Consider the following 24,712-nt stretch of genomic DNA (forward strand, 5'->3'; position numbering starts at 1 on the left):
TGGTGGACGAAGTAAAAACATTTCTCTCTGACTTGACTGAAATCTGCTCGGTGGAGACAGGGCAGGTTCGGGTCCCTGTCGCCGCACACGGCGACCAATCGCCAGCTTCTGTCATCTCCTCGACAGGAACACAGACCGAAACAGAGGAGTGCCTTGACAATCGGTCTGTAAGAAGTATCCCTTATGATGGACAGCAGTTTGACCAATCAGAATACAGTGACAGTCTCGGCGGCATATCGAAAGAAAATGATACCGTAGACGCCGTGAGCGAGAAGAGATCCTCTGCTGATCTATTGTCCGTATCCACTTCGGAGATGCAACCTGCAACGACGTCTGATGAACCGGTCTTGGTAATATCATCATCAACAGAATCAACGGAAGATGACCGATACCAATATGCATCTTTGCCTGATGTCTACCCAGACCAATATCTGGATGAACGTGTTTCAGAAAACGATAGCAGCGATAGCAGCGACGAAGAATACGAGGAAGTCAGTCCAAACTCGCGGGATGACACAGGAAGATGGCGGATAGTGAAGATTGTCGGAATTGATATTTGGGAGCGGAATGAGCAAGAGAACGACATGACAAAACGCAACTCATTCGAACTTGCTGACGCGAAAGTTATTGCTATCGACCAACAGCTGGCTACAAACGATATGGATATACCCGAGCATACTTCAGTTAACGAAGAAGGGGATTCTACGAAAGAAAACAACGACTATGACGACACCCGAGATAGAACTGAATTCACTTTTGAGTTTGGCGAGGGAGCCATCAACTCTTCGAATATTGACGGAAATGGAGATGATGTCATTACAGGCCCTACTGCTCAGTTAAATAACGAAGACGAATTTGGGGGCGATCAGGCCGTCTCATATGATCTTCAGCCTCCGTATGAAATGCCAAGTATGTTTGATGCAGGTGGAAGAAGAATGACTGAACACACTCCATTCCAGAATGGCGTGATCTTTGACGGTGTCTTGTCTTCCTTAAGCACTTCGCTAAATGATGGAATTGGTGTCACATTGACCTCCGACAACTACATGATAGATCAGTACAGTGAAGGCGGCATTTGCTGCAGTTCCTCTTCTTCTGTAACAGAAAGCTCTTCTGATTTAGTCTTAGAAGATCAGGTTCCCGGTGGTTCTTCACCAGAGGTAGCCAAGAGTGCTGAAGAAACAGGGGCATGGGAACATGATCAAACACTTCCCCAAGATGAACCTGAAAGTGAAGTAACGCCGTCCGAATATGACAGTGCAGATGTCATCGTCAACAGTGTAGTTGTCTCACCAATGCCCTGCTTACTTCAGGAACCCATCAAAGTACAAGTTCCCAAGATCACTGAATATGACGATGGCTTCTACCCATTCCCATCTCCCAGTGATGCTGATGATAACTTGATCAAAAACCTTCTAGACAACATCAACATTTGCGAAAGCAGCCTCAGAAACATAATCGACGAAAATCCATCTCCACCATACGCTAGCAAGAACACCAATAACGATCTTGAGAATCGCAATCCATATCCATCTGCGAAGGGGTCCCTGAAGATTCAGGAGGTTGAAGATATCCCGCGAGACGAGACGTGTAAGCACATATTTTCTAAATCCTACCCTGACGTGCTGCTACAGGAAGAACAATCTTCTCACTGTAGGAGAATCGAAGCAAATACCTCGACGGAAGAAGACGACAGTGAAATGCAATCCACAGAGACTCTTTCTTTCCCTCGGAGAGCAGCCAAATTAGAAGCTGTTGATCAAGAAGACACTGCCGACATTGTCATGTTTTTAATGTCGCTCGCTATCATCTCTACCTTCATTGCTTACAATTACACCTCGAAGATCAAAAATACAATAATGAGATGGTTGTGGGTTTGCCAGCTAGTAGTAGAGTTGCTTTCCGAGGTTTCTGATACATATTTTTGAATCGCTTAAGGAAAACATTCTTGAAATTGTCCAAAGCAATATGCATTCTTGATCTGAATCTTGACAGTAGCTAATGAAACAAGAAATTTGGCAAATACAATGCTAATTCCTACGTAACGTTTCAGGCCAGCCTCAATATCGGTTTACCAGGCTTCCAAAACACACCCACCTTCTTCTTACAATAAGGTGATTTTCACTTATTATAAGCTAACTGGGGGAACTCGTGCTACGCACAAGGAAAACCGAGGCAGGGGAACTAGACATAATTATGATGATACCTATGCCAAACTTTTATAAGTTGGAAGAAAATGCAAATCGATGAATTAAAAGCTAAGTTTTCTATAAAACAAATCCGATACCTCGTGCTTCGTGCTGTTGAGCAATCTGTGCTTCTTGTTGAAATTTGGTCGTACTATGTAAGGCTGGAAATGGTGTAAGTCAGTGGTTGTGGACGATGAGTTTTGGAAGGTGATTGATGTTTTATGTCATCTCCATACTTAAAATATTGAGGTGGAAAGACTCTCAACTTCCCTGCTTGAAATATACACATAATACAAAGATACACATACTCACACACACACACACACACACACACACACATGCACACACATTCATGTACACACGTCATTACCAGTGCGCATACACACGTGTGTATCAGTGAGGTGCATAACATCCAGGATTAAATCCTATTCGCATTCGCAACTTCGTTATTCTGTCATGTCAACAGATAAGTCACAGCATGTCAATATGCAACTTATTTACACGTCTTAAAGAAACACTGTCACTGACACTGACCTAACTGGAATCATTGAAGCAGGAAACACGTCTCATGGGAAGAACAAATACATACGAATTTATTTGTACAAATTTGATACCATTCTTTAAAAAAAAAAGGAGCTTTCACACACATTGATAGCAATACCGTTAACCATTTCAAATAAGTTATTTTGACCCAGTCTTTAACTTCCCACGGACCAAACTCTATTAAATCAGAAGTTGGAAAGGGGTTAACCAGTTACTTGGACGGGAATACACATGAGGTTCGGATAGCATGTCAAAAAATAAACCGTCTCCGAGGAATTTCTCGCAGGGCAACGTTTACTCCTAATTAAACGGAAGCTTCCTCTGAGCCTGGGGTACATGAGTGGCTTGTGGTGGTGAATCTGCTCCCATTATTTCATGAAAGTTCTATTTACACATGACTGAAATCGCGGAAAAATCAGCTGCTGTAACCACGTGATCGTAATTAATCATCACTAAGCTCGGTATAATAACATTGCACATTATTGAGCACTGATATGAAATGTTAAAATGTTGACTAACACGTGTCTATCTTCGGTTTCTTAAATATGAGGTTACTACAAGTCTGTCATCCATCGCAGAAAGAACAGAATACAGGTTGTACACAACTGTAATGTAGAAGGGTACATAACTGTAATCATTGATTTAAGAGAGAGAGAGGTCGTCTCAGGAATTCCATGAAAACGTTCTTCCCAGCAACGCCTCGAGTTGCATGTTGTATGGTCTGTAAAATTCGCGCAATTTTTGCAGCACACTGCTAGTCACCTTCGGGTGCGTTCTACCCTTAGACTCGGCCTGACAGCGACGCACAGGTCTGGCCAGACAGTAGAAACCTTTTATCTCATCGAAGTAAATGTCACTCTGGCTGAAATGACTAGATACACCCAAAAACGATTCAATCGCCTTGAGCTGTGGAAGTGGGTTCCGAACAAATTCTTCTCCGTCGATAATGAAAATTTGTTCGAGAGGAAACAACTTGAGCCATTCTCTTAAATGATATATGTAAATGCCAGTAAAAACAAGAGCATTATCAGTATTGACCTCTCCGTTAATCTTTAAAACACTCTCCTCGAAAGTCTTGTTGATGATGTAATCGATGTTTCTATGGGGATAAACTGGCCTGTCCATGTGGAATTTATGCAAGTCCTCATAAGGTAAATGCGGATACCTCGTAACGACATGAGTGTAGTCCGAGACAGCGCGGGCGACCGGGTCTCTGAGAATGAGTAGAAGCTTCGTGGACGCCGAAAGTTCCCGTGCGATATCCAAGGGCACGCTGTCTGCAACGAAGTAGGCCGGGGATGTTTCCATGGTAACTTGGTACTGAGAAGACACGGACATCATCCTGCGGTACCAAGCCAACCCCTTGGCCTGATGCCTGTCCCAGAAGTGGACCTCTCCTCGAGTACTCGTGACAACGGCGGGATGAGTCTTGAGGAAAAACCTCACCGCACCCGTACCACACTTTTTGGCGCCGATGCAGAGGACTCGAGGAAGACGCCGTCTGCAGTCGAGGGTGACGGTGCCAGTATTGAAGCTACCTGTTTGATTACACTGGATGTTTGGGGGATAAGTGATACGCGATCTCCTTGTCAGATTTTGCTCTGAAACATTCTCGAAATGTCCAGCTTCGTTCGATGATGATCCTTCTCGATCATTCACGTTCTTGTCGTCATTTGCCGCCGGATAAACTCTTGTTCGTGATCGCCAGGGGCCTTGCAGAAAACCGCTCGCAGATATCGTCACCGCAGTTTGACCGGCGAGCAGTATGACTAGTAGAAGCATTGTTGTCATGACACACAGCACAAGAGGGCGACATTCCAGCAATCTTCCTCGAGCTCTCATGATGGACGACTGATAGGATGGGAGGAAGAGAGAGAGAGAGAGAGGGAGAGAGAGAGAGAGAGAGAGAGAGATAAACAGATAGAAAGAATGGTAAACGACATATAAAAAGATGGAATTAAAGAAAGTGGAAAGAGAGAGGACATGTAAAGCCAAGAAAGGTTTGAATTAAGTATGAGAGATGAGCTGGTCTCGTGCTTTCACAAATAACCAATCAAGTTCCAGCAACTCTATATTACATGGCAATGTTCCATACACATTATCTAGTATTTAGTGTGTCATAATTCAACGAAATAAAAAATGCCTAACTTGTAATCGCAAGATTCGAGTTTAATTGGCAACGCATTCTTTGTGCGTGTCTGTGGGGGGGGGGGGGATTCTCTTTCACTGGCATATTGTTGTAGATTTCTTGGAGACGTACAGATTAAATAAATCTAACAAGTTTTCCCTAATCTTTCTCCAATATTAGATAATGTAGGGAATAGCGAAGTATCAAGTTGGTATGGTGACGAGGTGATGATATAGTGAAATGACTTCATAGAGGGATTCAAGAGCCAAAAATATAAAAACAACCCTTGAGTCAACTCAGGCTTTGTTCGTCAGGCAGGCAGTGAACACTCATCAACTGTCTCTCACAGAGGAGTGCATTATTTATTGGTAATTAGAGTGTAATATGGACTGCTGATATGAGAAATGTAGACCCCTTGACAAAAACTTGGCGTCCTTTGCAGGCTTTCTGGGACTATAAGGGAAATAGATTGGACTGCTAATCACCTAAAGAGAGACATTTAATTTTCTCTCGATATGATTATCATTTGCCTATAGTAAACTTTCTACTAGATATAATGATACAAAGGGCAGAGAAATTAGAGTCATAACGGGGAAAGGGATGGAAAGGACTGATGGGGAAGATGAAAATGAATAAGTAAGCTTACATGTATATCATTTTTTGTATGTCTTAAGTCTGGGCAAATATTGTTAAACGACCTAATTATTGTTTAAACTTATTTGCGATAACAGTATTGACATTTCGGGTCTGGCATTTGCACTTTGAAATTTGCACACTCGAAACACAGTGTCGATAATACAAAGTTGCTATGTTACGGTACCAAGTATTGCCCAAGGTGCGGTATTTTTTTTAACATAGTCAAGATCAATAATTCACTTGGTTTTGCAACAGCACTCATGAAAATAAATTTTTCGTCCGAATAGGAAACAGGACCTGTTAATTTGACGATCAACGGGGCAAATTGGGACAGTGTCCATAAAGGTCAAGATTCAGATTGACATCTCATCTTTCATACTAAACTGCAGTGCCTGACCAGATGATTTTTTAAGTAGCCCTCTCTAAATTCGAGGAGTGTACCTGATAGTTATCTAATGTGTCCTCTACTTATCTGCGACGCTCAAGAGCGGGGGCAATGCTTCGAAATCAGGTCATGCGACGCAAGATGGGAATAAGAGCCCAGTTCGAGGCACATACGGAAACTAACAACGAATCTCGAGTTACTTTTGTGATTCGGAAGGTCGTTGCCTGCTAATTGACGACACTCGTTTGCTATTAAAGCTACCATACGAATGCAAAAGAAACAAACAACAACAACAACAACAACAGCAACAACAACAACAACAACAACAACAACAACAACAACAACAACAACAACAAAACCAGTTCAGATGTACGGGGCCTGAAGCGATTTACATGTTAATGATTCATTCTCATTTTTAGTAATTTTTTATCAACAATCACTCTGTTATTTCATGTCACTTCTGTCATTTATAATTACTTGAAAGACAACATTATACAACAAATCTTAATTTGATCACAAAATATTTGCCATAAATCATCTCGTACTCAACGCGAACTATAAAGGGACTTTAGATATTGCACCCCCGTTATAACGGACCCGGTTATAACATAACTATCGTTTCAACAAAGTACAAATTTTAGGTCCAAAAATTATTACCTACAAATCGTTATAATAGTATACTCTTTTGTTATCACGGGAGTCAACTGTATATGTTTCTTGGGAGCTACATTTTATGTGGGACACGGTGGCAGAGAGCATGTGAGTTACACCTCAGGAATAGAGGGGAAGGAGAAGGGGGCGAACAACCAGAGAGGGAGAAAGAAAAAATAGAGGAGGGGGGGGGGGGTAGAGACATTCGGACAACCTGTTGAAAAGTTACGAATATTTACTTTTTCAGTTTATTCCATGTGCCTCCTTCTCTAAAAATGGAATACATGTATTGTACAATAATCTTTGATGCCATAGTAGCAGAACAACTGAAGAAAAGAAAATGAATTTTAGGCTAATTTTCCGATATTCTATGACCTTTCGCTGAGTGTTCAATTACCCTTTTCTGCATTCGCCGAATCCACCTATCATTTTTGAAAATCCCTCTTCAAGAAAGTAAATTCAATAGAACTCAAATTTTGCTCCACTCGATTCCACCGTGGAGCTACAAACTTTAGCTACATGAATAAACAAAGGAGCGGTCTATCATCATGATTCCGACCATGGAGCTACAAGAGCTCCATGGTTTTACCAAGGAGTTTGTTTTCACACGTTGAGAGTGTGCACGCTTCACAAATATGTCTCCTTGACGTCATATAATAAATAATTATTGAGTTAGGAGGCAAGGTACTGATTTAAATACACCGGAGTTATTGTCATGGCAACACTCATAGCAGTTTCGCCCTGATAGCGTGACAAGCAGATATCCAAGAGGGAGACATGAAACTTATTTCCTTGACGTCTATCCATGGGTGACCGAGCGTTCACTCCACCGACAAATATCGCACTTGACATGTTCTCGAATGACAAACAGTCAGGATCGGTTTGAAGGTTAATTGCATGGAATGGAAGATGTGGTGATCGTGATGAAGTGTGGGCCAAAGGCAGGTGCGGGTGTAAAATTGCGGCATATTAATTCTTCTTCCACATCACTTGTCTATAGTTACATAAAGTTTTCCTGACTGCATTTTTTCATAGTATGGGGCTTGAACCAAGCGCATTTTTTTTTTTTTTTTTGGGGGGGGGGGGGGGGGGGGTCGTGCATTTCCTGCGCAATTTTCCGGCGATGCGAAGATAGCACGAGAGTTGGGAATAGCTAAGAATGATCGGTATTGCTAACTTCAATTTTACCGTTGATGTTGGAGCAGTGATTACCGAATATTTTGGAGATCACACCAGCACCAGCATGAGTACGGTATACTTAACGCTCCTGAACCGTGGTACGAATTTTCCCTTGATAGATTGTTATTAGTTTTGTCTCTCCTGTTTTGCTTTCAACACATTCTCGGGTGTGTTTGTGTGTGGTGGTGGTGGTGGTGGGGGGGGGGGGATAACGTTCATTAATTTTGTATATTTATCACATTGGCGATAGCCATGTTTGTATAGAAAATTTGAATATTATTTTTTTTTAAACAAAACCAATATGTACAAACCGGTCACAATTTCGTCCCGGCTCCATGAGGACAAACTCCGGATATGCCAAGTAAAAAATACACACCGACACACCGACACACCGACACACACACACACACACACACACACACAACCAATGTATAAACTTATAGTATTGACTATGATTTCTGATTCTTTATAGAGAAAGAGATTCTCTCTGATTTGCAATACTGGGGAATTCGAAGCGCCTGATGGGGATCACCCAAAGAAGAATCGTACCACATTTAACAGTGGCTTGTACCATGTGGCATACTTGAAACTACACTCACAAACGTACTTTTATACTTATCATTTCTAGTTCTACAGGGAATATATTTTCTAAAGACTCTCAAATTCGGGGGTTCCCAATTGGGCCATATGGTGCCCAAATACATATTCTCTCACCCGATCGAGATAGTAGCCGAGTTTGGCGAAAATTTGAACATGCAGATGAAAATGTGAAATTGGTCCCGATTGGTCCACTAGTCACTGGACACTGAGGGGACGCCCGAGCTGGATCCGCCATGAATTGAACAAACTTGAATCTATGCAGTCACCTTTATATTATCAATAACACTTTCGAGGCTTAGCTTTGTGATATCTGGTTGTGAAGATATATGTATATTATATATATATATATATATATATATATATATATATATATATATATATATATATTATATATATATATATATTATATAATATTGACGAACTTTTAATCTCGGGGATTTTTGTCCATCTGAACAATAATTGAGATCCTGTCACCTTCAGGATGCTACCTGCTAAGTTTGGTAAAAATCAGTCATGCGTCTTTTAAACAGCTGATAATGGAGAATAAACCCACAAAGGACGACGAAAGACGTCCAGACGACGCATGACGAAACAAAAACAAACAAACAAACAAACAAACAAACAAACAAACAAACAAACAAACAAACAAGGAGGAGTATCTAGAGAGCTAAGTAGGTGGTATATATTTCTATACAGGCATCCGGCAATATTTATTGCAGAAATTTCATTTATGGCCCAAGACGGTTCGTATTAATTGACATCGTCTACATGCAGAAGCTATAAAACACACAAGAATGATTAATCTGTATTTTGCAGTACCAAAAACTGTGCGTGGCCCCTATATTATTGCTCGGCGTCGACTAATGCATAGACCCTATAAAACTCCTTGGTAAAATGGATGCATTGGTACTGCCTTCCAACGAATAAAATGTAGGAACTGTAGACTACACTTGTATATAGTTGCGTAATACAGGCGTCACACTATCCCGAAATTGAGCAAATATGGACAGACGATCGTGCAAGTAATGATAAAATCCCCCTCTGATCGTAAACATCCGGTCATTCGCGGTTAAGCCATCGGTGGAGTTTTCCCAGGAACCAACTTTGTGAGCAGAGGCAAAATCTTTTGCAAAGGCGACGAAAAAAAAAAAGAAGAAAAGAAAAGTGCCAATCAAGACTAAGCGGAGTTCACATAGCTATAGTGACACCATCCTAGAAGCGCAACCACACCAGGGAGTCACGAAGATGTGTATATACGAGGAACACCACTTCATGTCACGATCATGCTCTTTGTATCATCATTAATGGTCAATTACCTCGATCAGTACCATTCATACGATTTCCAGAATTTCAAGGAATATTCTGCCATTCTGCTACTTTTTATAATATTTTCACTACGGCTTACAGAAAATAAACTTATTCATTATTGTACGTTATGGACTCTTGCTCCATGACTTCTCTCTCTGTTGCGTCTTTGGTTAAGAGTGATGATATATCACACGTTTATTAATCAATAAAAGTGATAACTGTACTTTCACTTACCTTAATAAGGTGAGGTGTCGTGTGGCGAGAAAATTTTACAGTTCAGTAACGGATGATAAGTGACAAAAAGAGCAAAACAAGATCGGCACTCTAATAGAGTTTGAGTCGATGCCGGGAACGGTCGTCATTTGCTTGCTTCGCCTTCACTAGCATCTTCGTTCGGCAAGAGACAAAATAGCGCGTCGCCCCTCATCGACGAGTTGAGCCGGAGTGACGAGATTCGTGGTGTGTATTCACTGCACGTGCCCACAAGTACACGGCTCGACCCAGGAAGCAACTGAATCGATTAGAGAGGGGGAGGGAGCGGGTGATTCCATCAGCGTGTCTCATATAGCGGGCTGTAAGAACCATTAATATGTACAACCAAACAAGGCGGTAAAGTCTCTCATTGGTTACAACTATGCAACTACATGTATACCACACACATAGACTGGATCACGGACGTCTATAGTAGTAGGGTCCATGATTGGATGTATCCAGAATGTAGGAAAGTGCAAACACACGACTATGTAATAACACAGCCGCAGAATACACGTATTGCTGTCACTTGTGCATGTAATGTACGAATTATAATATTGCGAGGTTTTACCATGTGTTTTGTTGCTCCATGGTTTTACCAAATCAGAGGATGTAAGAAACTATGCACCCACTCCTTCACGCAGCACATACACAATTGCTAAAAAAGAAGAAAATACATTAATTCCACTCAACAGTCCTTATTTGTGATTTTCAAAGTTATGGACATTTATCGTCATCAATCAAGAGTGAGCAAAGGCTTGTGATATCAGGCAGGAAATAAAATGAAAACGTTTGCAAGAATTGTATTGAAACCTTGATCGATAGGTTTACAGACAAACACCGCATTGGGATTTAGTGTTTATTGGAGACCCTGCACCCTGTAAACAAGACTACTCTCTTCTCCCTTATTTGCTCCTTTCTTCCTTGACAAATTATTGCAGTTACTAGTGAGAATTTAGGGGGATATGGTGATAACTATCATTTTTCTTTCATGATAAGTTCAGCCGGAATCCGAAACGGGAGAGCATTTCAATTCAGTATTATATTGTCTCTCTGTGTGTGTGGGGGGGGGGGGGGGGTTGTGACTCGAGTATTCTTCTGTTAGAATAATCAATCTTACTGGCATCTGGGTTTCCCCCGAGTGTTGTGTTTGGTGTAAATTTCTGTGCATACATCCGATGGATTCACAATTGCATACAGTGGCACTATTTCTTGGGGCTTGAGGTTTCCATCTTTTTTATTTTGTAAGAAGATTTTAATTTTCAGATAATGAGAAACCTAGAATACGAAAAAGCACATATATTTCTAAGACGAATTCAAAGTTTATTTGAGGAAAATTGGTTTCGAAATGGCTGAGCTACTAAAAACAATATGATACTAATGAAAGTTGGGACCCACCTTGTATAAGGATCGCTTTGTTTTACTTTGTTTTCGGATATCTCAACCATTTCATTTTTATCAAAAAACTTTTAAGTCCCCTTAGAGTTGAATGCTCGTAACATTTCATAAATTTTTAGGTATCTCACAAAGATTTCAAGGCTGAATCCTCACCTCAACCAATACTAAACCAAACCTTTAATGGCTCGAACAGCCCACCATAGCCTCATCCACTTCAAGTTCCACGACAAATATAACGTGACTCTCTCGCTGCTAATAGAATCTGATGAGTTAGGAATTTCTGTAGATGGAAAGACCCATGCAACGCCTGATCGGAATTCGAATCAGATAAGGGAATGGAAAGCAACATGATTGGCTACAACATGTGCATCAAGCACTTCATTCTATTACATGATTAAACTACCAATACATGATGAACATATCCATGCACGTATAAGAGCGCAGCATGAGCCTAGTAGTGGGGTGGCTTAGTGACAAATATACTGATAATCGTGACACGCCGGACAAAAGTGTCATTTTTTCCTCAGAGATTGGTATATATATGAGGATCAAAATTAGGGGGTGCTCCAAGAAATCCGCTAACAGAAAAAATGAGAAAATGCCCTTAATTTGTACATAACAATAATGTCTGAATTCAAAGACTATACACAGGGCATTCGCCAGGTTTCTGTACAATGCAATGCAATGTACATGGTTGCTAGTCTTAAAATTCAGACCCATAATACGACATATTATGTGCATGTTTACAGTAATACACCATTTTTACTGGTTTTCCTATGGTAACAGGTGGTTAGTCTGTGTTGCAGACCTGAGGGAGGTGTGTTGGAATAGTCCAGTTTTCTTAAGCACCTTTTCATTGAATAATTTCATATAATTTCTTGTAAAGGATTTTTTTAGTACTGTCTACCTCCTGTAGAGAAATGGCAAAGAGTGACATGTGACTCTGGCTCAGATACTTTAAATCTTGGGCAATGACTGAGCCAGGTGTAGGACTATGTCACAGTTCATTTTTTCTCCCAGAACTACTAGTTTACCAGTAGAAGAGCTGCATATTCCATTGAGAACTTAAGGTTTTGGGTATTGCCCTACATATTTCCTAACAAATTTAACCCGTTTCCTCCAAGATTGTGTGAATTCCATAGGTTTGGCGCAGGGATTACCTGGTTCCCGTAAGCAATTTTTATAGTCCGCACCTCCCCTCTTTATATGTTTCTTATTTCTTATGGGGGTTATTCAAATGTTTAAAAAAGTTAAAAGTCTGCTTTCATAGATAAAGTTGAATTTAGACAATTTGAATATTTTTAAAGATATATTGATATTTGTAATTTCACTCATAAAGACTTAAAGCGGTTTGAATATTTTTGGTCTGATAGCTATGTATAGACATGTTATTAAAAAGTAAAAGCAATGTTTGATTGGTTCACATTATCCAAAGAGGGTGGGATGTAGTTGGCTGGTGAACAAAGTCTATGGGGAAGTTTAAAAAGTTGATAGAAATAAAACAAAATCGGCATAGAGCAGAATCTAAATCACAATATGATATGACAAAATTCCCGACCCCAAAGGCGGTTGATTCTATGATGCTTTATGTCAAAATACATTCCACCCAAAAATACATGTGATTGATAGGAGGAAAAAGTATAGCACATTAAAAACAATATAGTTCAACTAACCCCATTAGTCCAGCAGCATAATGAAATGATTGTTAAGTTTTATCGCCTTGTCAATTGAAGATGATGTTACATAATGACAATTATCAAAGTCAGGTAGATCTACTAGTATATCAAGAAACCAAAAAGAAGGGGTGGGGTGGGGAGAGAAGAATGAAGTAAGTTATTAGTATCTGTAGTTTTGGTTTTCAGTATATTCATTTTAATTTCCTTAATTTCCGTTAGGTCATCATGGATTGGAGCATTTGTGTACTAGTAATCTGCCAGGAACAAACACAAGAAAAACTTAAAGGTCCTATATATACACTTTTGGGAGAGTGACTTGAAAAAAATGTTCAGGATATCACATTTTATGCATAATATGTGTAGGTCTGGGGGCATTTCATGAAGCATTTTGTCCGACAAGTTGTCGGACAAATTTGCTCTCTGCCAATCAGATGCAAGGATTTCTGTAGTTTGTAACAGTTTGTCAGAAAAATATCTGACCAAACTGCTTCATGAAATGCCCCCCTGTTGTATCACAAGACATCCTACCATATACAGTTTTTGCAATCAAAGCAAACATATAAAGAGATATCAGTATTTTTCTCATTAAAGCATAAATGCGGACGGTTTAGTCTGGAAACATGTTATCATAGAAATATTGTTCACATTTTGTGTTATTAACAATACTTAACATTGATTATACAGATTCATTTTTTTTTTACAGAGGTTCTTTCTATCCGTAACTCACACTTAAGAATAATTTTCAAGCACTAATTTTGGGTTTTTGCCTTTAATTATCCACAAAAAGGAGGACTCAATGCATAAAAGGTGTATGCTTTATTTTTGGAAAATGTTGAGGAGATCAGGAAAATAATATATATTGATGTAGATTTTGGACCTGAAGGAGCAGTTGAAGCATTTTTAAGAAACAATGCCTTGTGGCATCGTTCTTATCATCAAAAATTAATAATGACAAACTCAAATGAAAATTGGAGGGGGGAAGAAAAGATGAACATAATGACATGAGACAGCTTGGTAAAGATTAAACGCTAAAATAGACAATGCAGCCTCTTTTCTCAGTTCATACTTATCCAGAGTGTGTGCTTTCTTTCCAGTACCGGTATTATTATTTAGATAGGTTAGGGGAATCCCTTTGAATTGTGTGATACATCATTTTAAAGCTTACAGTCTGCTCTTTCAGAATCTGTCCTTAAAGGACAAGTCCACCTTCATGCGCACGTGGATTCAGTGAATACAACAATATTAGTAGGACACATCACAGAAAGCTTGGAAAAAATCGTACAATCCGTTCAAAAGTTATGATTTTTTAAGGTATCTGCACAGTCGCGGCTGGATGAAAAGACTACCACAGTGTATGATGTCACATGCGCACATTCTAAGGAAAATGAAATGAGAATTTCACAAAACCATACTTTTTGAATAAAGTTCACATAGTTTCTTTGACTTGCTAGTGACGTATGTCAAGGGTAATATTATTCCCCCTGCCTTCTGAAAGAGAAGTCGAGTATCCTTTTGTAAGCGAAAATAATTTATGTTGAATTTTCTTTATTCATTCTTTTTATCGTTGTACACATGTGATATTACAAGGTATAGTAGTCTTCTCATCCAGCCTCGACTGCATGAGCAGAAACTTCAAAAATTCATAACTTTAGAACGGATTGTCCAATTTTCCTCAAACTCTCACTGATGTGTTCTACTATTGTTGCTGCATTCACTCAACCCACATGCTATAAAGGTGACAAATCTTTGTCTGGCGACTTTTTTGTTGATCAATAATACCAACCCTGATGGAAATCTCTTCAAATTCATAAGTTCTGAAGTCTCCTTTAAGTTTAACCAAAATCTATATATGTAGTTGCCATGGCAACATACCACTTAACACTAATGAAAAGTATTTCAAACCTCTATACATCCCGTTGATCAGTTGTACCTATTCAAATGGAATCTCTTCCAAACTGGAAAATAGCCTCCTGTAACTAACTTCAATTAAAAACCCTAGTTTTGGGTTGCCATGGCAACGCACAAATCAACAATTATATTTGACCCCTGGTTTATACTCTTGGTACCTTCTATACAACGTTCATATCAAATTTTGTGAAAATTGAATCTTCCTACCTGGAGAAATAAACAAAAACATGATTTTTAGAAAAAGTTCATTGACCTTTGACCTTTGACCTTTGGAAATTTCACCCCAAATTCAATCAAAATATTTTACTTGTTCTCAATATTCTTCCTGCCAAGTTTTATCCAGATTGGATATTCCTGACCTGAGAAATAGCCAAAAAACCTATTTCACAAATAAAGGTCATTGACCTTTGACCTCTAACCTCCTTCCCAGCATCAATTTTCTTGGAGCACCCTATTTTTTGAGAAGGTACATCATGAAGTACCTTTGGTGAAAAAATCATGCTTTTGTCCGCCGTGTCACGATAATTTCACTAAGCCACCCCACTATAGGTGGTACCAGCTCAGGCCTAAATACTATACTTTTTTTTACCGAAGAGACAAAACCAAACACAACGTGGATATTCTAGGAGCTTAGAGATTGCCAGGATGTTATGTAACAAAATCGTCGGATGCGAAGATGCGAGTTCAGCAAGTCGAACCCAAACAAGTCAGGCTGATTCGATCAAGCCAGCAAAAATCCGGATTTGCGGCATCGTAAATGCCTCCTGATAAAAGTTTTGGTGTCATGGAACGTCTTTTATGTGTAGGTTAATGCTGAGTGTATTCGAGAATATGCCACTTTTTATATGGTATTTCTTTTTCTTTCAAATTCATGATCACGGTTATAGGCTGATTGTGATTCTCACGTTTTTAACCTTAATTTTACACTACACGTGTATCAATACACTATCTATAAAGCCGTCCATCCACGTACCCATCTTTTCTTTGTCTTTTTCTTTGTGTTTTTTTTTCTTGCGAGTAATCAAAGTGCAATACACGCTACTGTATCTTCAGATTGATAGCAGAATGATTTCAGAATTTCAATCTTCGTGAGCCTTTATTATGTGCATAGTATTATAATGATATATTATATATAAAAACAATTTGTTTCTCTGGTGGCCCGTTCAGGCCACTCAAATCTTTAGATTTGAAATCTCAGGGGCCCGAAATTTAAGGAAATAAACAAACCATTGTGAATATTAGCTGCCCAATCAGGCCATTGTCGATATGAAGATTCCATCGAGTTATGATATACAACATAATTCCATTGGGCATAGATTATTCAGTAAATCATAACCCTGTCGTCTTGCTGGTGCATCATACTCCACCGTTTCTACAGATTAAAGGAAACCAAAACCCAAAGAGAAATGTGGATTGAGTGAATGCAGCAACATTAGTAGAACACGTCAGTGAAAGTTTGAAAAAGATCGGCCAATCGATGCAAAAGTTATGAACTTTTACAGTTTATGACATCATGTGAAGAAATTTCAAGACACTTTCACTTTTCTAGCTTAATGAAAAAACATTTGACTAGCCTCTTTCAGAAGGCAGTGGGAATAATGTTACCCTTAAAGTGATCGTACAGTTTTGGTTGAGACTTAATTTCAGGTTTCTAACATTTTTTGGTGAGATAATGAGAAACCTCTTATGAAATATGAAAGAGCATGTAATTTCATGAGGAATTCAACGTTTATTTGATGAAAATTGGTTTTGAAATGGCTGAGATATCTAAAAAAGAGCGATTCCAATAAAGTGTGGGACCCACACTTTATTACGATCGCTTTGTTTTACTTTGTTTTTGGATGTTACAGCTATTCCAAACCCGATTTTGATCAAATAAACTTTGATATCCTCTTAAAGTGGTATGCTCTGTACTATATCATAAGTGTTTTCTTGGTATCTCGCAAAAAGTTAAAAGCCCAATTCTCATCTCCACCAATACTGTACCATCCCTTTAACATACGTCAATAACAAGATGATGGAATGTGTATTTTCATGAAAAATTAATTTTTGTGTAATTCTTCATCTATCTTCTTTACATTGTTGTCCAATAAACTCCAGTAGTTCATAACTTTTGCATCGATTGGCCGATTTTTCTCAAACTTTCTCTGATTTGTTCTACTTAAATGTTGCTGCATTCACTCAATCCACATTTCTCTTTGGGTTTTGGTTTCCTTTAATCTGTAGACACGGTGGAGTATGATGCATCAGCAAGACGACAGGGTTATGATTTACTGAATCATCTATATGCCCAATGGAATTATGTTATGTATCATAACTCGATGGAATCTTCATATCAACAATGGCCCGATTGGGCAGCTAACATTCACAATGGTTTGTTTATTTCCTTAAATTTCGGGCCCCTGAGATTTCAAATCTAAAGATTTGAGTGGCCTGAACGGGCCACCAGAGAAACAAATTGTTTTTATATAATATATCATTATAATACTATGCACATAATAAAGGCTCACGAAGATTGAAATTCTGAAATCATTCTGCTATCAATCTGAAGATAACGTAGCGTGTATTGCACTTTGACTACTCGCAACAAAAAAAAAAAACAAACAAAGAAAAAGAAAAAGAAAAGATGGGTACGTGGATGGACGGCTTTATAGATAGTGAATTGATACACGTGTAGTGTAAAATTAAGGTTAAAAACGTGGGAATCACAATCAGCCTATAACCGTGATCATGAATTTGAAAGAAAAAGAAATACCATATTAAAAGTGGCATATTCTCGAATACACTCATGTCATAAACTGAAGTAGTCTCCTTATCCAGTCATACCAAAACTTTGAAAATTCATAACTTTTGCATCGATTGTCTGATTTTTCCTCAAACTTTCACTGATATTGTGTTCTACTAATGTTGCTGTTTTCACTCAATCCACATTTCTCTTTGGGTTTTGGTTTCCTTTAAGTTCTCTGTAGACACGTTGGCGTATAATGAATCAGCAAGACGGTAAGTGATTACTGTCGTCTATGCCAAATGGAATTATACATGCATTATAATACAAGTGTACAATAGAATCTTCATATCGACAATGGCTCGATTGGGCAGCTATAAGATTCAAAATGGTTTGTTATGTTTCCTTAAATTTCGGGCCTATACATTTCTTTTTTAGGGCCCCTGAGATTTCAATTGTAACGATTTGAGTGGCTTACATGGGTCACCAGAGAAACAAAATTGTATATTATCTGAATACCATGTACATAATATAGGACCTACGAAGATTGAAATTCTGAAATCAGTTTACTGAAAATACTTTCCTAAAACTTTCCCTGATGTGCTCTACCAATGTTGCTGCTTTCACTCAATCCACATTGCCCTTTGTGTTTTGATTTCCTTTAAAGGGATGGTACAGTATTGGTGGAGATGAGAATTGCGCTTTTAACTTTTTCCGAGATACCAAGAAAACACTTATGAAATAGTACAGAGCATATCATTTTAAGAGGAATTCAAAGTTTATTTGAAGAAAATCAGGTTTGGTATGACTGAAACATCCAAAAACAAAGTAAAACAAAGCGATCGTAATAAAGTGTGGGTCCCACACTTATTAGAATCGCTCTTTTTTGGATGTCTCAGCCATTTCAAAACCGATTTTCATCAAATAAGCGTTGAATTCCTCATAGAATCACATGCTCTTTCATATTTCATGAGATGTTTCTCACTATCTCACCAAATAATGTTAGAAACCTGAAATTAGGTCTCAACCAAAACTATACGATCCCTTTGATACGAAACCTCAGCTGTATGCTTGTTTATCGATTTCATTCTTAAAATGACGTTTAGTGAAGGTTTGTGTGGAGTTCATTGGGGGGGGGGGGGATTTGTGCACCTTATCACATGAGTGATAGTTGCCATGAAATATCACTTTTTGGTTGAAATAAAAAGTGTGAAATGTGAATAGAAATTTTAACATTCGCTGTTTTGATATTTCGTGGGTATTTCACAGCATTGCGCGTAATGTTGATTACTTTATCTACCTATATATATATATATATGCAGATTTAATTGTGCCTTTTTACTGGCAAGTTCTTTAAAACGTGAAGCCAAATGACTGTTTATCTGTAGATGTACAGCTGTATGATATCAATCTTTTTTCATAGTCTTACACCAATTCCTGATCCATACAACCACCAATCTGTCAATACTGTGATACCTGTCCCATTCTCCTCTCTACTCTTCACCGGTATGTTTCTAGAATCTGTTTCATCTCCATTTCGCCTCCCCTCCTCTGTCTGCCTGTCTGTATCTTTCTATCTCTCTATCTATCTATCTATCTATCTATCTATCTATCTATCTATCTATCTATCAAGCTACCTATCTATCTATGTATAGATTTATAATGATTAGGGCCTATGTGTGTGTTCATACATTGATCCCAACCAGTACGGAAATCGGAAAGGCCTGTCAACAAATCACTACCTCATCCAGTTGCTTCACCAAATACTAACAAATGCTGAAAATTCAAAGGCGATATCAACTATTGTTTTGACCGATTTTTCTAAAGCATTCGATAACATAGACCATAACATCCTCGTACAGAAGTTGCTTGACATGAGTGTAAGACCCTGCCTTGTTTCTTGGATCGTGAGTTTTCTTGAATTTCGTTCTCAGTGTGTTAAGTACCATGGAAAGCTATCGGACTGGAAAAACATAAATGCAGGTGTCCCCCAGGGCACTAAACTTGGGCCAATTTTATTTCTGATAATGACCAATGATGTATGTTCAAATGTTCCAGTCCAGCATTTAAAGTATGTTGATGATATGACTTTGATTGAGAGTAGGAAAATGACTCAACCATCCAACATGCAGCATGCGTTGGATGAAATTAACCAGTGGACCAGACACAACAATATGAAATTGAACCCCTCAAAGTGTGTATCAATGACAATAACTTTTTGTAAAAACCCTCCTCTGCATAATGCTTTGTTCATTGCAGACGTTGAACTAGGTACTGTCACCCAGACAAGGATATTAGGTGTTGTGATTCAATCAAACTTGAAATGGGATGGTCATGTTACTGAGGTCCTAAAAAAGTGCAACAAAAAGTTATACATGCTTCGTTACCTCAAACGTTTCCACCTCCCCACAGCTGATTTAGTTACTGTATACTCAGGATACATACGTCCTGTTCTTGAGTATGGCTGTCCAGTGTTCAGTGGCTCCCTCACAAAGAAACTTGAAAGTCAGTTGGAAATGATTCAGAAAAGAGCCTGCAGAATGATATTAGGCAAAAACTACATATCGTACATTACAGCTCTTGAAACCTGCAAGTTGGGCACTTTAGCTGAAAGGAGAAGACAGCTGAGTCTAGAATTTGCTTGTCGGATGGTTAAAAACCCGCTCGTATCCCACTGGCTACCTGCTAAACACCAAGGGCATCAATACACATTGCGTTCGAACACAAGGTACCAGCAATACAAATGTAAAACAAAACGGTTTCAGGACAGTGCAATTCCATATTTCATTAATCTACTGAATAATAAAGATTAGAAGTTTTTATGCATTTGTATAAGTAGCATTTCAAGTATGATGTTTTCCGGCTGTATGTTCATCAGTCTATTTGCCTGTGTTGTTTTTGATATGGTATTATTTGTAATAGAAAAATATATTGCGGATTTGAGTAAATGACCGGATATTTGGTACATATGAAGTAATAGTGAGAATTTAACTGATCTTATCAGTTTTTGAGCCATAATTTTTATGATTGTTATAGCAGAGACGGGTAGATTTCGCTTTTTTTTTAAATTTCGGATATTGTTTTGTTATAAAGAAAAACAATGAGTGTGGATTGAGTTGATCTCTTTTTCATTTCAGATTTTGATTTGAGATATAGTTTCTTTTTTTCTGATGGATGTAGTTTTTTGATATGTAGGCCTAAAAGATATGTTTTATTTATGTTGAAGGATGAGCTGTCATGATGATAATAATTGTTTAAAAGAAAAGAAAGAAATATTGTTTGTTTTATTGAAATTTGGCACACGTGATTAATGTGATGTGTAGGTGTGATCTTTTTTAAAATCAAAATCAATATATGTAGATGAAATAGTAATGGAAATTTTTTAATGATTAGTTGTGTAATGATATGTTGACAGTGAATTTTTTCCCTTTTCCTCATTTCTTCTTTTTTCGTTTTTCTTTTCTTTTTGAAAAAGTAGTCTGAGTATTGATGGGCTGGTACCCTCACTGATTTTATTATCAGTTGTAATAGTAATGATTTTTTTATTCAGTGTTGAGTAGTGTTGCCATGTTGACAGGATATGTTTTTATCTCCTTTTTTCTTCTCGTTTTTGTAAAAGAAATTTCAGAATTGATTGGGCTGGTACCCTCATAGATTGATCACTTCTTGTGATTTACCACATGTGACCACTGTAATATTTGTTCTTTTTTATGTCATGTCCTTATATCATTGTTTGTACAGAGCACCGAAATAATCTGTCTATTTTTGTAACTATGATTGTAAAACATGTGCAATTCAGCCTTTGGCTGCCAGACATGATTTCTAATAAAACCTGTTCAATTAAAAAAAGTGTCTGTTTGTGGTAGTTTGTGTGAAACACTTAAAATTGTCAAGCTTCGCAAGATTATTACCTTCGTGGTTGTTTTCTGAATGTCGAGCGTTTAATACGTCACGCACCTTTTTTTTTTCACTACAGATATTCACCTAGTTGCATAATACCTATTGTTCTCTATACATATGGTTCTCTTCGAGAGGAGAATAGCAAGCATGTATCGAAGGCATCACTGTTATCATTAGTTGCGACACCTTAGCCTTATGCATCATTGAACATGCTGTGATTAGAGTGTGAATTAATGACTAGGCTGGGGAGCGAACATGCCTTCAGTGAGTAACGCTGTGTTGATGAGGCAATGAAGCGTGATACGACATCGGTCTGGCTGTATATCTTCCTATCGCCACGACGTCCGGAGCCCCTCGGGTCATATACGAATCTCTGGTCGATTTTCGTCGCGCTATAGGGACGACGGTGTCTCGCACATCCGGGGACTCGAAGGAGTAAAATGCTCCCACTGATGAGGCCGTGAACTCCGGCGTCTTTCACTGTCGCCGAGACTCAATAAAAGGGAATGCATTTTTAAGCCACCTATTTACGTACACACTGCGTCGAAGGACAGAAGACTGGTCGCGTCATCAACACTCTACTTGGGTTCATCGCCCTTTTTGAGTCGCCGCACGCTGAGTGATTAACTGATTAGTTGGGGCATACATAGTTAATACAAAACACCTACACAAAGGCATGATAACATCATTAGGTCTATGCACTGCAAGTTAACATCTTTAGGCCTATATGCACTGCAGCTCTGCCCTTATGGGCAGTATCTGTTGTCTTTTTCCACACTTTCTTTATTTATCATGAGTACTAAAAAAATGGTAAGACTAGTCTTATTAAGTGGCAGTGGTAATTTACGCTGGGTATAGTCAGTGAGACGACAAAGCGCAGGTGTCTTTTGTCATTTTTGCTAACACTACATTACATTTTCCTATACATGTATCCTGTATTTTGATTGAGAGATAAGCATCGTTGTGCATTGGTGCCATTTACGGCAAGGATGCCAGACATAATTACAGGAAGTTCATCAGTTCTGATGAAATGTGATGTGTTGGTTGTTTCCGTCTTCTCCAATTGAAACCTTTTCCTGTTGGGATTTGTCACCAGTTCGGTCTAGAATGAATGAAAAAAAAAATGCAGCTGCAATACTACATGCGTACACATACACACACATACAGTGCATTCCCGTTATAATGAACACGGTTATAACGGAGTTCTGGTTACAACGAAATCAAAATTCAGGTCCCAAATCTATCATATGCATAGCTTTATTCACTATAGGCCTACTGTTCGGCTATAAAGAAATTTCGATACAGCGAAAGAAAACCGGCGGTCCCGCGGACTTCGATATAACGAGGACACTGTATTGCATTTTCGCAGGTGATAATGTCATACTGTTATACCACGCTGCAGATCTGTATAACTGTTAAGTTTGTGCATGTGGAAACCGGAAACACATACCAGTATACATCCTGTAATAAGACAAATGCACATCTGTATATCCAGGGAGGTGGGAATTCGAAGAGAACGTGAAAGCATTATCAATGTGTTAGAATTGCTTTTATTGAGTATGATGATGACTATATTGTAGAGTTTGCACATACAGGGTGAGAACAATCAAAGCCTGAAAAAAAAATCACGTGGGTCAAATTATATCAAGGTGTCAACGATATCATACTGAAAGACTAGATAGTACACAGGACTAAAATAATTATCGAACAGAAAATGTGAGAATGTGAAAGTTGCTTGTTGCAAACACGAAGAACACAGCAGGACATCAGCACATTTGCACAAGAAAAAGAATGGCACGCTCATTCCGTCTGAAAATTTGATGAAGTCATTTATTTTCATGTCGAGCAAACACGTCAAAATGTAACCTCAAGCATGATTCGAGAGGCCGTGCTCTCTGAGGAGCTGGCGAGGCACAAAACTGGGGGAGGAACAAACCGTGCACTTTGCGTCTATAGTTCATCAATGAATGGCACTAGAATCTTGGGGCGTTACAGAAACACCTTTCAGATTATAACAAAACCAGACACCCAGCTCAGGCCACATCCAACCAGTTTTACCGGATGGCACAAGGCAGTATGTTACAGTAAATCCAATTCTAAAGCTCACATGTAACCCTTTTGCATCGGGATGTATCTATAATATTGCAATGTCAATCTCTGCAAATTGACACAAACTGTGCATTTCACAATGCAGTCTGAAGATTCAATTAAAAAGATGCAAAGATAGTGTTGGGTCTCTTTTTCGTTTGTTTGTTTGTTTGTTTGTTTGTTTGTTTGTTTATTTCTTTGTTTTATACAGAGTGTGTGTACGTTTTTTTTTTTTCATTCACCAATTCCAAAATAATCGAAATACAGAATGTGTTACGGGGAATAAGACCCATGCAAAGAAATACACGCAGCACCAGGTTTATACATTCACACAGTATACTCACATAAACAAACATGTACCAGTGATCACGAGCCATTCAGGAGCCAAATCCTGTACAAAGACAAAGTTGTAGTCATCTACTTGAACTGATTGACTGAATGAAAGATATTACCATCGCATTAGAAATACTTTACAACAAAATCATCGCCAGTCAAGAGAAGAAGCACGAGTACATCATTCATTACCCAGAGGGTGTTCACGGAGCTATGTGTAGTAGGTCCGGTTAGAGTTCGTTATTCGGAAGGTTCTTTATTCCGAAGGTTCGTTATTCCGAAGGTTCTTTAGTCTGAAGGTTCATTATTCCGAAGGTTCGTTAATCCGAAAATGACTCAAAGCTCGTTATTCCGAAGGTTCGTTACGGACCCTATTTCATTTCGGATCAACGAACCTTCGGAACAACGAACCCTATTTCATTTTCGGATTAACGGACCTTCGGAATAACGAACCATATATTTCATTTTTGGATAAACGAGCCTTCGGAATGTCGAACCCTATTTCATTTTCGGATTAACGAACCTTCGGAATAACGCCACAAATGTTCGGATTAACGAACCCTTTTTCATTTTCGGATTAACGAACCTGTAGGTATAGGGAATTTGTGTGTTTCGGATTAACGAACCTTCGGAATAACGAACCTTCGGAAAAAACGAACCTTCGGAATAACGAACAGCACCCAGTAGGTCCATAGTGTGCTTCATAGATATAGGGAATCTAAGAAGGTTGATGCTTCTCTAAATTGGATTTTGGGTAACATTATTTTGTAATAGATTCATTCAGTAGGCCCTGCGTGCAAAAGAAAATCACCA

At 38.7% G+C, this 24,712-nt stretch overlaps 2 protein-coding genes across 2 annotated transcripts in view; both read right to left on the reverse strand.

Annotated features, from left to right (window-relative positions):
- LOC139743103 (uncharacterized protein sll1178-like) overlaps window positions 1-9,958 on the reverse strand; it is a 55,141-nt gene extending 45,183 nt beyond the window's left edge. The window contains exon 1 of the mRNA XM_071653609.1: window positions 9,854-9,958. The gene's annotated coding sequence lies outside the window, so the exon portion shown is untranslated. The remainder of the gene's footprint in view (window positions 1-9,853) is intronic.
- Window positions 3,396-4,514, reverse strand: LOC139743105 (heparan sulfate glucosamine 3-O-sulfotransferase 1-like). The gene has a single exon (XM_071653610.1). It carries the CDS (start codon window positions 4,512-4,514, stop codon window positions 3,396-3,398), a length of 1,119 nt encoding a protein of 372 aa, XP_071509711.1.
- Window positions 9,959-24,712: the final 14,754 nt, after the last annotated feature.

This window comes from Diadema antillarum, unplaced genomic scaffold (genome assembly GCF_040938485.1).
Source record: "Diadema antillarum isolate AM-2024a unplaced genomic scaffold, OU_Dant_1.0 seq00001048_RagTag, whole genome shotgun sequence".
NCBI classification, from domain to species: Eukaryota; Metazoa; Echinodermata; class Echinoidea; order Diadematoida; family Diadematidae; genus Diadema; species Diadema antillarum.